Source organism: Lissotriton helveticus, chromosome 5_1 (genome assembly GCF_964261635.1).
Source record: "Lissotriton helveticus chromosome 5_1, aLisHel1.1, whole genome shotgun sequence".
Taxonomy (NCBI): Eukaryota; Metazoa; Chordata; class Amphibia; order Caudata; family Salamandridae; genus Lissotriton; species Lissotriton helveticus.
The window spans coordinates 14839614-14853803 of record NC_136065.1 but is presented as its reverse complement, the minus strand read 5'-3'; the positions used below and the strand labels follow the sequence as shown (position 1 = coordinate 14853803).

Below are 14190 nucleotides of genomic sequence, written 5' to 3'. Positions count from 1 at the left end.
AGGCTGGAGGGGGAGTGTTGAGCACTGCCTTCACTGCACATGTTGGGTTTGCTGGCCATCTGAGGTGGTGGAAGGCCCTTAGCAAACCTAGAATTGTCATGCGTTACTTATTGCTAAATGTGGGTGTTAAATTTGTACTAATGTTGTGCAAGCCGCTCTTGCTTTCCTCTGCGCCTCTCTTGCCTCTTTCTGCATGTCTGTTGCTTCTTTCTGCATGTTTCTTTCTTTTTCTGCACTTCTCTTAACCTCATTCGGCAAATCTCATGTACTTTCTGCACCTCTCTTCCCTCTATCTGCACATCTGTTGCCTCTTTTTGCACCACATTTGCTTCTTTCTGCACCCCTGTTGTCTCTTCATGCACTCGTGTTCCCTCTTTCTGTACCTTTCCTGCCTGTTTTTCCATCTCACTTGCCTCTTTCTGCACTTGTCGTGCTTCTTTCTACACCTCCGTTGCTTCATTCAGCAATTCTCTTGCCTCTTTGTGCACTTCTCTTGCCTGTTTCTGCCCTTCTCTTGCCTCTTTCTGCACCCCTGTTGCTTCATTTTGCACTTTCCATGCTTCTTTCTGCACTTTTCTTGCCTTTTTCTGTACCGCTCTTCCCTCTTTCTGCACATCTGTTGCCTCTTTCTGCACCTCATTTGCTTCTTTCTGCACCCCTGGTGTCTCTTTCTGCACTCATATTACTTGTTTCTGTACCTTTCCTGCCTGTTTTTACAACTCACCTACCTCTTTCTGCACATTTCTTGCTTCTTTCTACATCTTTGTTGCTTCGTTCAGCACTTCTATTGCATGTTTCTGCACCTCCCTTGTCTCTTTTTGCACCTCTGTTTGCTCTGTCTGCACCTCACTTGCTCCTACCTACACTTCTCTTGCCTCTTTCTGCACCCTGTTGCTTCAATCTGCATTTTCCATGCTTCATTCTACACCTGTCTTGCTTCTTTCTGTACCCTTGTTGTCTCTTTATGTACCTCTTTTGCCACTTTCTGCACTTTTTTGGCTTTTTCTGCTCTTCTCTTCCCTCTTTCTGAAAGGCTGTCGCTTCTTTCTGCACCTCATTTGCTCCTTTCTGCACCCCTGCTATCTCTTTCTGCACTGTCCTTTCTGCAAGGCTGTTGCTTCATTCAGCACCTCATTTGCTTCTTTCTGCACCCCTGTTGTCTCTTTCTGCACTGTACTTCCCTCTTTCTTTACCTTTCCTGCCTGTTTTTCCTACTCACTTGCCTCTTTCTGCACTTTTCTTCCTTCTTTCTATATCTCTGTTGCTTCTTTAATCAATTCCCCTGCCTGTTTTTGCACCTGTCTTGCTTCTTTCTGCACCCTTGTTGTCTCTTTATGTGCCTCTTTCTGCACTTTTCTGCACCCCTGTTGCTTCATTCTGCACTTTCCATCATTCTTTTTGCACCTGTCTTGCTTCTTTCATCACCCCTGTTGTCTTATTATGTATCTCTTTTCCCTCTCTGCACTTTTCTTGCTTTTTTCTGCACCTCCCTTCCTTCTTTCTGCACGTCTGTTGCCTTTTTTTGCACCTCATTTGCTTCTTTCTGTACCTCTGTTGTCTCTTTCTGTAGTCGTCTTCCCTCTTTCTGTACCTTTCCTGCCTGATTTTGCACCTCACTTGCCTCTTTCTGCACCCCTGCTGTCTTTTTCTGCACTGTCCTTTCTGCAAGGCTGTTGCTTCATTCAGCACCTCATTTGCTTCTTTCTGCACCCCTGTTGTCTCTTTCTGCACTGTACTTCCCTCTTTCTGAACTTTTCCTCCCTGTTTTTCCTACTCACTTGCCTCTTTCTGCACTTTTCTTGCTTCTTTCTACACCTCTATTGCTTCTTTCAGTAATTCTCTTTCCTCCTTGTGCACTTTTTTAGCTTGTTTCTGCACCTCTCGCCTCTTTTTTGCACCTCTGTTGGCTCTTTCTGAATCTCACTTGCTCCTTTCTGTACCTGTCTTGCTTCTTTCTACATCCCTGTTGTCTATTTGTGTACCTCTTTTGCCTCTTTCTGCACTTTTCTTAGCTTTTTCTGCACTTCTCTTCCTTCTTTGTGCACACCTCCTGCCTTTATCTGTACCTCTCTTGTCTCTTTGTGCACCCATCCTACCTTTGTCTGCACCCCTCTTACCTCTCTCTCCACCCCTTCCCTCTTTCTGTTGGTTCTTTCTGCACTGCTCTTGCTTCTATCTGCACCTTACCTGCCTCTTTCTGCACTTCACGTTCTTTTTTCTGCACGTCTCTTGCCTCTTTCGGCACCTATGTTGCTTCTTTCTTTACTTCTCTTGCCTCCTTCTGTACCTCTTAGTTCGAGGTAGTTTTAATCCCCCTGCCCTATTATGTACTAGCACCATACAGGGAGGTCATGCAAATCACAGGGGTACTCCAACCCATAGTGTACCCTAGTGTATGTAGGTGTTTTCACTGTATTCTAAGTGTCTTTCACCATAGCGCTGGCTCCGCGCCTGGTTAGCCAGAGTCAGTTACAACCAGTACCCGTCAGCAAAACATTGGGGCACAGGATAATTTAGCAACAGACTCTTTCTGCTCATCTGTTCTTTGTATACATCTCTTGCTTCTTTCTGCACCTTTCTTCGACTTTCTGGACATCTATTGACTCTTTCTGCATTTCTCTTGCTTCTTTCTGCGCCTTTCTTCCTCTTTCTGCACATGTCCTATCTTTGTATGCATAGTTAGAAATTAGCATTTGAAAAACATTTGAAATTCACTTACAAAACCATAGGTTTCAGGGACGTTATAGTTAGAAATTAGCATTTAAAAAAACCTTAGAAATTCACTGAAAAAAACACAGGTTTCAGGGACTTTATAGTTGTAGATTTCACCCGTACAAAACTAGAGAAATTTGGCTGTTATATTTAGTTCATCTAACTATAACTTGCGCACCCGCAGTGCACTGCTGATGACGTCACATATTACGACATTCCCGACATGGTCAGTGACCTCACTGATGACATCACTGATGACATCATCCACATGATCATCTGATGCACCTCCTCATACTCTAATATAACCTTTGATACACCCAGATATAGACTATCATTTTTGAAACCATAGACACACCAATACCAGTTAATACATACCCACTCACTAATTCCTAGGTCCACACACACACATCCACTCATTCACCCATACAGTCACTCATACATGCAGTCAACCATCAATACAGCACTATCATATGCACTCCTATATCTATACAGACACTCACACACACCACCATCATCTGTAGAGTTACTCACACACCTAGAATCAATCACACTCCCATGTACTCACCTATACAGTTATACACACACCACCTCACTTATTCAAACATACACTAACACATACTTACACTCTTATACAATAACTAATACAAGTACTCACTCATCCATACAGCCACTCTTACAATCACTCACTCATATATAGTCATGTATATAATCCAACACTCACATATACTGCCTTTCACATATGCAGGTACTCACACATATACCACTGAGGCATCCATTCACTCACCAACACACCCATACACACACTCACCCACCCATACAGCCCTTCACAGATGCACACTGGAACCCATACACCCAGTGAATCACCCACTCACAAATCTATGCACAGAGTCACATCACACAGACACTCAGGCACCCTTACAGATACTCAGACAACCAATCAATAACCCAGATAGACCCTCATTTAGCTACTCACCAACCCATGCAACCGCTTACACACCAACTGACAAACTAAACTGTTTGAATGTCTGTATGAGTCATTAACCCTTGCATTTAGTAAGACTCATTTAATCACTCACTTATACAGTCAGTCACGCACATACTACTAAATCATCCGTTCAGACACTTATACACCCACTCATTCTTCAATACACCTTGGCCTATATATATATATAAAAAACATATTTAAACTTTACAGAAACACACAGTCACTGGATGATGTCATCAGTGATGTCATTTGCGATGTAATCAGTGATGTCATCTGTGATGTCACTGACCATGTCATGAATGACATAATATGTGACGTCATCAGCAGTGCATTGTGGGGGAGTGAGTTATAGTTAGCTGAACTAACTGTAAAGGCAGAATTTCTCTGGTTTTATATGAGTGAAATGTCCAACTATCTAACGTCCCTGAAACCTGTGTTTGTTTCAGTGAATTTCTAAGGTTTTTTAAATGCTAATTTCTAACTATAACGGCCCTGAAACCTATGTTTTCTTTCAGTGATTTTCAAAGGTTTTTTAAATGCCAAGTTCTAACTATAACGTCCCTTAAACCTGTGTGTTTTTCAGTGAATATATATATATCTATAATCAACAATAACAATGAAGGTAATGTGGGGTGAAGGGGAGAGGAGTTGGCCTAACAGCTAGGGCGGACGACCTCGAATCTGGAGAACTGGGTTTGAGTCTCAGCAATGAAGCTGAACATCCTGTGATTCTGGGCAGATCACTTAATCTCCCCGAGCCTCACAAAAATGTAATGCAATTAATGCTATGTAAAGCGCTCTGATACCTGATTCGGGTCAAGCTTGCGCTATATAAAACTCCATAAAATAAATAAGTAAAGCACCCAGGAGCTCGACACGGTGGGACTGAAGTTCCGTGCGTTCCTTACCCACAATTGCTGTTACAGATACTGACTGTGAGTACTCATATATTTGATATACATGCACAGTGGCGTAGCATATGCCCCTGCAGAGTGACCCGAGCTCCAGGAGGTCACCTCAGCAAAAGTGCTAGGTGGTGGGCCAGGGAGTGCACCACTGTACATGCCAAGGCAGAGTCTATGGAACTGACACATATGGTGATGTTAGTAAAGTAACTCAAAGATAATACTCACAGTGAACAAAAAAACACCACCTAGGTTGTCATCTGAGCCTCGGAGCACACAAAGCAGCAACAGCAAGAGTGTAGAACTAAATACACAAACCACAATAGACAAGGAGCAAGTAACAAACATACAAGGTAATAGAAGCAAGGCAGCAGGAATAGTAAGATGTCAAACTAGGAACTGGAACAAAGTTAATGGGTAGATAGGAAAAGGTAAACACAGAAAGAGAGAAGCTACAAGTGTGCACTAGAATGGGGCTGGTTCAGGAATCATTGTAACACTGCAGGCAATGCTAGTTCAGGAACAAGGAATTAGTTACAGCTCAGGAATCAAGGTAGCACTGAAGACTGCCAGAAAGCAATGGTTGGTTTCATAGGAACACAGGTACAATGACCAATCCTGGACTAAAGAGAACCAGAGCTTAAAAGAGCTCACAGTAATCACATGCATCATGTATGAGCAGGCTAGCAGCAGCCAGCCACGGGTGTGCTGAATTCAACTACCCTTCCTTGGCCTGCAGGGTTGGAGACATAGCGGGAATTATAGGTAATGGAGTTTCAAGCATGAGCAGACTGGCCTCTACAAAACCCGGTTTGAATAGGGAATAGGTGGCAATTTCTAAATAGTGTCCAAATGGCTAGAGATCAGTTTATGCATGCAGGGGAAGGTCCAGAAGCTTATTAGAACATTGAAGAATCCCAAAATTCTGCCCTCTAGTGGTGGGCACAAGATCACAGGGCACGAATTGTAACATGCAGATTGTGGTGTGAAGAGGATTCAGACAGCAGCCTGGTCACTGGTTGAAGCAACTTCAGCCTAGTATATTTAATCAGGTGATTGATCTTTTACCAACTTGAGATTCTAGAAGATGATGGCCCGTTATATATTCCTTGTTCTAAGATAAAGTCCATTTAACTATTACCTATTCTAATTTGTGGCATTTTAGCATTCCCTGTTCTAGACAATAGACTCTTGTAGAGTTCTTTATTCTAATTTAATTTTTAAATATTTTTTCTCACATTTCTAATCAAACAGATCAACCATATCAGCAACAGTATTTATCATGGTCATTGCACAATTTGACAAATACCAGTTAGATAACGCTGAGGTCATTGATAAATCAAGATTAGTGTGCATACTTGCATTGTGTGATACTATGTCACTAATTACAATTTTGCTATCATTCTGTCACGTAAAAAATTAATATGATAATTACATATTGTTTTGCTAGTTTCCTGATGTAAACAGCTAACCTAAAATGAAACAACTAACTTACGTGGTGAGTCTTGGACTACTATGTGGACTGGCTACATACTAGTGGATACAAGCAATCCTGTGGAGCTGCTTACACCCAACTGTTAGACCTGTCATCCTTAGGGCAGTCCTCCTCTTTTTGCTGTATCATTGTGTTCACCTTGGGACTCTGAGCACTTTACCACTGCTGACCAGTGCTAAAGTGCATGTACTTCTCCCCTATACCATGGTGACATTGGTGTATACACAATTATCATATTTAATTTACTCTGAATTGCCTTGTAAAGTGATATACCATATTTATTTTTTTTATTTTTTTTGCAGAGTTTTATATAGCGCGAACTAGACCCGAACCGAATCAGGTATCAGAGCGCTTTACATATTTTCCAGTTACGTTACATGAGGACACACTTTCATTTTTTTTTTTTGTAATTTTTTTTTTAGGCACGGGGAGATTAAGTGATTTGCCTAGAATCACAGGAGGTTTTGGCGTCGTTACCGAGACTTGAACCCAGATCCCCAGGTCCAAGGTCGAGCGCCCTAGCCGTTAGGCCAACTCCTCTCCCCATATACCCAGGGCCTGTACATTAAATGCTACTAGTGTACCTAAAGCACTGCTTGTGCCACCCACACAAGTAGCCTTCCAAACCTGGCTCAGGCCTCTGCCACTGCAGGGCCTGTGTGTGCGCAGGTCACTGTCACTTCAAACTGGTATTTAAAACCCCTTGCCAAGCCTTAAACTCCCCTTTTATTACACAGAAGTCACCCCTAAGGAAGACCTTGAGTGGCCATAGGGCAGGGTGCTGGGCAAGTAAAAATTAGAACATGTACTTTTAATTTTTGAATGTCTTTATACTGAAAAACACCTACGTTTGCTTTTCACCAATGAGAGTCCTACTTCTCTCATAGGTTATAATTGGGAATTCCTTAATACACTTTTAATTGGTAATTCCTGATCAGAAAGGAGTACCTCTGTAATGTTTCATATCTTTGAATTGGTAATGATAAATCCTCCTTACTGATAAGGCTGAATTTAACATTACTATTTTAGAAATGCCACTTTTAGAAACTGTTATAAAAAAACAAAGGTTCTCTTTGGAATAATGAAACTATGCTTGATATTCGCATTTAGCACACTCACATAATAAAGCTGTAAGGACTATACAGACAAGCATGTTGAACAAAGTAATCAAACACTGTTTGTGAGAAAATTGTAATAATATGTGCAGTGCATGGTGTACCTAATGCAAAACAGTCTGTTCTAACTTGGTGTGGAGTCTTTGTATGATGTTTTCATTGTGTTACTGTGTGTTACACAAATACTTTTCACATTGCCTTTTAAGTTAACCCTGTCTGCTTTGTGCCTGTGCCATACTACCAGAGGGTGAGCACTGGTTAATTTAAAATATGTATCTAGCTGACGCTTACTAGCGTTGTGGTCCTTACTTGGACAGGGTGCACACCTCTGCCAACTAGAGACTCCAGTCTAACACCAACCTTTTGCTTATATTCCTTACTGTAAACAATGGGATTTTTGGTATTCCTAATTGTATATCAAGGATCTAAATTGTAGGCCCTTAAGGGCTCGACCCTGCCACATTTCAGGATCACCAATGTTTAAGTAAATAATCAATTAACATAATATTGTTTAATGTATCTTGTATTGATATCCTGAGAATCTGCATAGATTTAGTGATTGTGAAGCTTTGTTGGACAATGCTGTTCTGGGTGAAGACCACCCATACATGTTAGATGACAGGCCTTCTGCACCTCTTACATTGTTTGTCCTGAAGAAGGCTTGGCTTGATTGATTGTTGAAGCTGAAACAGTTCAACAGTCTTTTATATGCACTTGTACACCAAGAAAAAAAATTAAAGGATGGAATTTAGAAACTGTATTCAGTGCACCTTTTTTCGCTACAAGAAGCAGTGTGGGATTGATATGCTTTGATAGGACCAGGTGCATCATTTCATTCTGCTTTACGTTTGGTTGGATGTGCTCCTGCAATATGAAGGAGGTTAGCAAGTAGAAAATCTGTACCTTTGTGTAGTTTCCTTATGAAAGTTTAACTATGTACAAATACCCTAAAAGGTTTTCTCCGTTTTGTTCTTGATTAGTTGGTGTAATGTACAGACCAGCACTTGAAATTGATGAATAATGGTTTGTTTTTGCCTATTTTTGAGAAATTTAAATTAACTTCTTCCACGTTTAATGCCACTGATGTTTACCTCTGTCATTCACTGATGTTAGCAGGATGATATACCATTATTGCTGCAGCCAGAAGGAGATTTGGAATGTGCAGTATTAGTATGCACATCTCACTCTCAGGAGGTTACAGTAGTTAAATATCACTCCCAGGAGTCACAGATGTGAATTCACTCTCTCCTCACAGGACTGTTGATAGGGTCCATGCAGGCAGCTCAGCTTCATTGACACGGCACGATGAAAGGAGAAGCTGAAAGGGCAAAATGTGACACCTGAGTTGGGGCTGCAGCCAATTTCTAGATCAGTCTCTCTACCCTACCCTCTCTGGACCTTTATTTACATGTTTTATTTTATTGAGAGCGCCCTAGTGATGTCCCCTTAATTATTGAAAAGGACTCTGATCTGTAACTCGGCTTCTGTTTGTCTCTGCCCCACAGAGGAGAAGTCGCTTCCAAAAGCTGCAATCATCGCTATTGTGGGAACCATTGTGGGTGTTGCACTGCTTGCTGCTATCATTTCAGTCCTGTACTTTGGATCAAAAACATCAGGTAAGGATTTTGAGTCTGTTACTGTTACAGGGAAGTCTCCTCATGTCCTACTTCATGTGTTGGAGAGATGTGTGGGGTGTGTGTGAGGTCTTCTGAGGCTCAGTCACCTGTGGGGTGTGAAGTGGTCTCTGTTTACATCCTGTGAGCTATTGGGGTGGAAGTGGCAACATCTAGTTACCTATAGACCCAGAAGGAGTAGTCCTTAAAGTCCTGTCACCTGTGGTCTTGAATGGTAATCATGCCCATGAACAATTCAAAAGGAGACTTGCCAATAGAGTCATGTGGGGACAAACGATAGCCCATCAATCTATTTGACAGCTCTTTCTTCCAATCCAAACCATTCACTCTAGCTAGCTGTATACCTTCTTTTAAAGTCCTAATAACTCTTTCTATAGCACCAATAGTTTCAGGGTGATATCAAGCTGATTTCCTATGCTCAATCCCACACTTCAACAAGTATGATTCTGTCTCATGAGAGCAAAATTGTACTACATTATCAGTTAGGAGGTACCGGGGAAAACTATCTTTTGAATACGCCCTCAAGAAATCTGATCACAGCTGAAAAAGAAATGTCCTGCACACACAATACTTTGACCCATCTTGAATGTAAATACATCAAAACTATAATGTAAAGAATGGAACGTTCACCCCTTATGGGCCCAAGAATATCCATCGAGGGCCACCAAAATTCTCTCCGAAGTCTCATTTTGGTTTTCACAATACCCATGTGACCCTCATGAGTAAGCTGTAGCTCGTTTTCTCAACTTTACTGGTGGAACCAATCTTGTACCTCCCTGTAAAAATCCTTTGTCAACTGCTAATTCTTCTAGAATTTTACCCCACTTCCCTTTGTGAGTACCCAACTCTGCTGCACTCAGTTTGACAGAACTCACTGCTCGTATGACTAGAATCAATTCTTCATCCAGCTGTAATTCTTCTAGCCATTACTTCTCAGATATGGTCCCATCAGTAACGGATCACTGACATAACCTCGACAGACCGAATATCGACTGTACAAAATATCGATGAAAAATTATCGACTACAAAATTATCGATTGCCTATACTTAAACAACAAAACACAAAAATATCGAAACCACATTATCGACTAAAAAAAACCGACTACAACAATATCGACTAACAACATTATCGATTTCTAAAACATCGATTATCACATCTTTAAATGAAAAACGGACATAATATCGAATACAAAAATTTATCGTTTTTTTAAAACATCGAAATTACTACATCCTTGAATAAATCACTGTATTATCTTAAAATTTAGTCATACTATTCATATTTATTCACTAATTGTTTCTAAAAAGCTATAAAACATACTATATATTTTCCTAACATTTATAACACAAAATAAATACAAACATACATTTTATAATACATAAACAATGTTTCGAACAACTAAACATTTCTTACTGCAAATTATATATATTCCTCCACTTTAAAAATATAAAGATAACATTACCTATACAAAATAAGGCCTTACACATTAAATAAACGTTAATTGGCGTCACCCATATAAGGAAAGCAATTAGCATAACAGGTTAAAAAATTCAAATCCACGAATTAAAACAGACTATCAATTTAAACAACCAATCCTACTTCAGAAACTATTAGACTAATACTATATAAACAAGATTACAGCAAACTAAAAATGCAGCCTAAATCTTCTAACTAAAGGGAGACGAAACTCTGCAGGATTTCTGAAAGAAAACGTTTTGACTTCAACATAAAGACAGCTACACCTATATAAAGTAAGTACTACTACATTATTTTCCATCGAAAATGTAACTCTCAAACCTCACACCTATGTTTAAAAGCCAAATACCTAAAATATATATATTTTTTTTACTATTTATCCTACAGACAAAAAGAAAATACAGAAGACCTAGACAACACCTGGACATCAAAAGTTAAATATAAATAAGTAAGTATATAATTTAAATGTAACTTCGACATTTAATAGATAGGTAACTAAATAGAAACTAGCTAAAAACCTCTACCAAAATATCATAAATAGTTCTAAAATATTTGTACACATTTTCTCAACTTCCACAGGTACAAAAATATATACACAGAAAATAACAGTTTGAAGAACATCAACACCTGAAAAGAACTACTTGAAATCATAAAAAGATTTACAGGTAAATCAGAAATGTGTTAAACTGTATTATTAGAATACAACATTTTTTTTTTTTAAATGTAATGACATTCTCTTTTAATTACCTCCTAGCACTACAATACAAGCATGACTGAAGGAGCTAAATTCATTTATTCACAAAAAGGGAAAATGCTTCTTTGTTACATGGGATATGTCTACACTCAGACAAAAAGATTTGAAAGTTTTTTGGAAGTGTACGAAATATTATGCCAACAAATGTTATGGTAGAGCTATAACTCAGGAAACTACTGTTACTTATACTAAGGAACATAATCACCCACCCAATGTAACAGAAATAGAGATTAGACAAATGCTAGATTCCCTTAAAGAAGCTAGTACTAGTACTGATCAACCAACAACTGCTATTCTGACACACCATTTACGTGTACTTCCCCAACATGCTTCTAGCCAATTACCATCTATCGAATCCCTAAAAAAAACTATAGCTAGACAAAAAAGAGCTACATGCACTACTCCTCCCACACCAAAAACTTTTGAAGAAGTGCAAATTCCCCCTGAACTCTCTGTAACTCACAATAAAGATGATTTTATACTCTATGACAACAAATGTAAAGATAAAAGAATTATACTGTTTGCCACAGCAAACAACATGACTAAACTTACCCAATGCCAAACTTGGATGATGGACGGTACATTTTCTGTATGTCCCAAACCTTTTTTATCAATTATACACTATCCATGGTCATTTCCAAAATGCTAATATTCCATTCCTTTATGCCCTTCTACCAAACAAACAGCAAGCTACCTATCAAGAAATACTAACTGAAGTCAAGCAACATACTAACAACTATTTTCCACAAAAAATTATCAATGACTTTGAAAAAGCAATGATAAACAGCATCCTTAAAACATACCCACACACAGCAATACAAGGTTGCTATTACCATTTTAACCAATGTATCTGGCGACATCTACAACAATCTACCTTGAGTATCCAATACGCCACTGATAGCACTTTTGCTTATCAAATAAAAAAACTCATCGCCCTAGCCTATGTTCCACTGACAGATGTAACTGAGCACTATGACTTGTTAATAGACAGCCCCTACTATAAAAGAAATGAAGAAAGACTAAGCCCTATGCTTGACTACTTCGAAGACACATGGGTAGGAAGGCTACACAGATCAGGCCATAGAAGACAACCCAAATACCAAATAGCTTGGTGGAATGTCTACCTTAGCACACTAAATAAGGAAGCAAAAACAAACAATGCAGTTGAAGGATGGCACAATGCCTTCCAAGCAACTAAAGGCCGAGGAACACCTACCCTTCACAAATTAATACAATCCTTACAAAAAGAACAGAGTTACCAGGAGCTCCGAATGGAGCAATCAGTAACTTTGATCGGACCTAAACTCACCAAAGAAAGGAAAAAAATGTATAACACACTCCAAAGTCAAGTTACCCTCTATCCAACTAGCAAAGGACTAGTCTATCTATCAATGATTGCAAAAACTATTCTTTAAAACATAACATAACTATACACGTTACATTAAGCATTTTTTTTTGAAAATCCTTAATTTTTACATGTAACAATTTGCAATTAAATTATCAAATACATAATATTAACATATATAAAATGTATTTAGATAATGTATTTACAAAATGTTACATACAACGTAACTAAAGCAAAAATTAAAACAGTTTCCCCACCCATAAAAAGTTTTGTAAATACTGACCTTTCTGTTGCACCTTCAAACGTAATCCAATTCCAAGCAATCCATACGACACCATAGCAAAAACCCATACAATCCATGGAAGCCCAAAAAAAAATGCAAAAATACAAGCAAATCCATAGCGACTCCTCTCCAATGTAATACACACAATATACCATTGAAAACCCGAAAATAGTAATTTAAAAAAAAAAACGCTCCTGGAAATGTGAAAACCAAAATATTTGTGTGCAAAAATAAGAGTATATAATACTCGTCACACAACTCTGATCGAAAAAGAAGGACCTCCTCAAAAACAGTAAAACGCGACGATAACCTGGAAAAAATAAAATACATACCCACCCACACAAAAACACCCATACATATATAAAAAGACATATTTATACACCAAACATATTATCTTTGTAACATTTAAACATATTAGCTCACGTCACACACCTACAACTAAAACGCGGTAAAAATGAAATATCGTACACTCTACCTAACACCGAAAACACAATCTTCTCTTAATAACCCTATGTACATAAACTTAAACACACCACACATACACTAACACTAACTTCATTAACTTCTAAAATACAATACAAACAAACTTACCCTCTCTAACGCGAAGCAGCATCCAACCGCGATCTGTTGAAGCACCAAATAAGCCTAAATAACATTACGCGGTTAAAAAGTAGTCCCTGTATACAGCAAAAACCTCTTTAATTTCTATATTCCAACACTTTAAAAAAATACACTGAGTATTATATTAAGTGTAAATAATTATTTAAATTGTAGAAAATTATTTCTTAAATATTCATTACTTTCAAATAATTATTCAACTGTTATCTGTTACTTTAAATAATGTTATTATTTATATATACATGTTGAAAATAATCTATATGTTAAACAAATGTGAATATATAACCTTGTTCCAAATAATTTGTTTATAAAAATAGCTCATATTAGTTTAAACATTATGTATGTATATAAAAATGTATTTGTGTGTTTATCTATGTAAAAATTAATATTATAAATATGTTAAATATTGAAAATATTAATTTGTAAAAAAAATATGATTACTTTGTAAAAAACAAAAATGTTACTGTTATAAAACAAATATACATATATATCTATGACAATATATTCAATGTCTATGTGAATAACATAATTGTTATTAAATGAAAAGTACATATTACCAATTTGTTTCTTTAACTAATTAAATTACAATATATGTGAATAAACATATAAATATTTAAATATCATTTATTTGTTAAAAACATATATATGCACTTCATATATTTTGTTGGATAATAAAAACTGTTTACTTACAATTTTCTATAGAAATAAAAAATACATCTCTACTTACAATTTATTTTTTATATGTTAATAAACTGTTTTTCATTTATTCCATTTAACCCTGTGTATGTTTTCTTCTTTATTATTCTATATGAATATTAATTACATATGAAATATTCTATTTAAAAATGCATTTTAAATTTTAATACATTT

At 37.7% G+C, this 14190-nt stretch overlaps 1 protein-coding gene across 1 annotated transcript in view; it reads left to right on the top strand.

The window, feature by feature from the left end:
• LOC144752899 (class I histocompatibility antigen, Gogo-OKO alpha chain-like) overlaps positions 1 to 14190 on the top strand; it is a 341555-nt gene that overhangs the window by 166534 nt on the left and 160831 nt on the right. The window contains exon 5 of the mRNA XM_078640725.1: positions 8718 to 8828. Within this exon, the coding sequence (XP_078496851.1) occupies positions 8718 to 8828 (111 nt within the window). The remainder of the gene's footprint in view (positions 1 to 8717; positions 8829 to 14190) is intronic.